The 2,496-nt window shown below is 32.0% G+C and overlaps 1 protein-coding gene across 1 annotated transcript; it reads right to left on the bottom strand.

Annotated features, from left to right (window-relative positions):
- LOC107642177 (miraculin-like) lies at positions 541-1,484 on the bottom strand. The gene has a single exon (XM_016345481.2). The coding sequence runs from the start codon at positions 1,425-1,427 to the stop codon at positions 774-776; it is 654 nt and encodes a 217-aa protein (XP_016200967.1). The 5' UTR covers positions 1,428-1,484; the 3' UTR covers positions 541-773.

Below are 2,496 nucleotides of genomic sequence, written 5' to 3'. Positions count from 1 at the left end.
GTTTTAAAATTATCCTTTTTACCAATTTTATTTTTTTATTACCAAACTACCCCTCATTAAAAAAATTATGGGGTTACGGGAGGGTGAGTGAGGGAGTGAGAGAGTTACGGGAGGGGAGGGAAAGGGGGGAGGTTGTTTTAATTTTTTAATATTATTTTTAATTATTTTTATTAATAATGAAGGGTAATATGGTAAAAAAAAATAAAATTGAAGTGGAAAAATGACGATTTTATAACGTTTTGTAACGTTGAGGATGATTTTAATAACAAAAAAAAATTAGAAACGATTTTGATTTTCACCTCAAATGTTAGGGACGATTTAAGTACTTAACCCAACCAGCAAATTAAAAATAATATCCCCTATCAAAACCACGCACCAAGGGTCAGATAGAACAGACATAAGTCAAAGACTCAAAGTCATTACTAATTATCCCTTTATTCTCTTCTCATATTGACTTATTCAAATTGTTAAGAGCTGGAGTGCTTGCACTAAGCTACTGTATATTAGGTTTCTAATTAATCAAGTTTATTCGCACTTTAATGATAACAACAACATGAACGACAATTTTATTCCAGCATGAGATGCATTTCACTAATTATTAGATGACTTATTTACTATTCCATCTCTTGTGTATATCATCAACAAATCCAAGCCAACACTGAACGATACAATATCAGTGTCACAAAGTTACAAACTATATAGTAAAAACAAAGAAATATACATGCAAATACTTTATTTATTTGTCATATCATTGGAGGTTTAATTTGATCGATTTAAGAAGATACTGGCTGGAACCGAACTTTGTATGGTTGATCAGTGATAGCAACAAGCGAATTCCCGTTACTATCTTGAAACACACCAATGTTCCCACAAACTGGCTTGCAAGTTTCACAAACCCTAGGACAGAAATAGAAGCTGTAATCATTATCATCCTTCTGAATCTGGAACCAATTGTTAACTGTGTTATTTCCAGGGTTTCCAATAACACCACCAGTTGTCACAATCCTTTGTCCATTTGAAGCATCACTCACTAACTTCCACACCGTGGATTCAGAGCAATTCGACTTAACGTCGAATTTGATGTTCAAATCGGAGTTAGTGTAGATTTCCCTATTTGTTTTAGGGTTAACCGGTGTGAATGTTACTGCCTGACCTGTCCCACGCTGGACCACAACGTTAAGAGGACAGGTTTTGTTTGGTGTTGTTGATTCAAGGGTGAAGCCGGAGCCAACTGGACATGGCAGCGGCCGACAAATGATGGATGGGCTGGTGGGGACGGGCCGGATATAATAGTCCTTGCCGGCCTGGATAGTATTGTTATCTGTGTCAATCACTAGTTGCATGATTGGCCCTCCTTGAGCTTCACCAAGAAATGGATGACTGCACAAACCAAAGAGAAGAGCATAAAGAAAGACTAGTGGCCTCATTTTCGTTGATATGATGGTAAATGATATGTTATGATGTGGTGGATGTAAATCTTGGTTCATGGAAACCACATATATTGATATATATAGCGGGAGTGTTCTCTCAATTTTTTTTAATTATTTGTTAAAGTATAATTTTTTATTATTTAATTTTTTTTATATATATTTTTTATTTCACTTAAAAAGTGTAAGATGAGAGAAATCACACTTTACCAAATGAGGAGTACTATAGAATTAATAGATTTTGTGATTTGTAGTAATCAATTAACTATTATTAGTATTTTTAATAGTGTACGATTATATCTAATAGTATGAGATTGTTCACTTTTTTTTTTGCTGGTTAAGTATTAGCCAAATTTTAATAAAAGTATTGACCCCGAAACTTTCTCTTACCGAATAATTAAAAAAAATTGAAAAAATTCATTCCACTTACATGAGAGTCTATAACATTAAATTTACGACATATGCTAATTTTAAATTTCAACATAATTTATATCAAAGATTTTGTTAGTAAATATTCTAAAAACATTATTTATAAACTTTGTTCTTGCTAAGTTTGGTCGGTGTATAACTCGTTTGGCGATGAATGTCTTCAAACTTTTCGTCAGGATGATGAGTTATACGTCAGCAAGGATAGAACAAGGGGTGGGTACCTGCAAAAGACACTCTGACGCTCAAGTCAGTAAGTGTTTAAGAGGTATAAGAATAATTCTATGAATATAGAATGTAAGATATGAAATAGAAGTTATCATGTGTTGTATATTATAATAATTCTATGAATCTAGAATATCTCTAGAATCTATCTAGAATGTATGGTGTATATAGAAATTTGTGTCTTTTATAGGCATAGAGTTGATGAATAAAGTTGATGGTATGACCTTTGATCATTAAGTCAAAATAATGGTCATTAAGTCAGTAATGAAGGTGTCGGTTACGTAATGAATGAATGATAATTAAGGCCTAGTTATAATTTATAATGCACAATAAAGATTGAGTTATAAGATGACAAATCAAACTTAAAATAGAAATATTAATTAAAATTTTAAGAAATTTAGGATTTTTTTTAATATTT

This window comes from Arachis ipaensis, chromosome B05 (genome assembly GCF_000816755.2).
Source record: "Arachis ipaensis cultivar K30076 chromosome B05, Araip1.1, whole genome shotgun sequence".
Lineage (NCBI taxonomy): Eukaryota > Viridiplantae > Streptophyta > Magnoliopsida > Fabales > Fabaceae > Arachis > Arachis ipaensis.
Note: the sequence above shows the minus strand (reverse complement) of the source record. Positions and strands in the feature narration are given on the sequence as shown.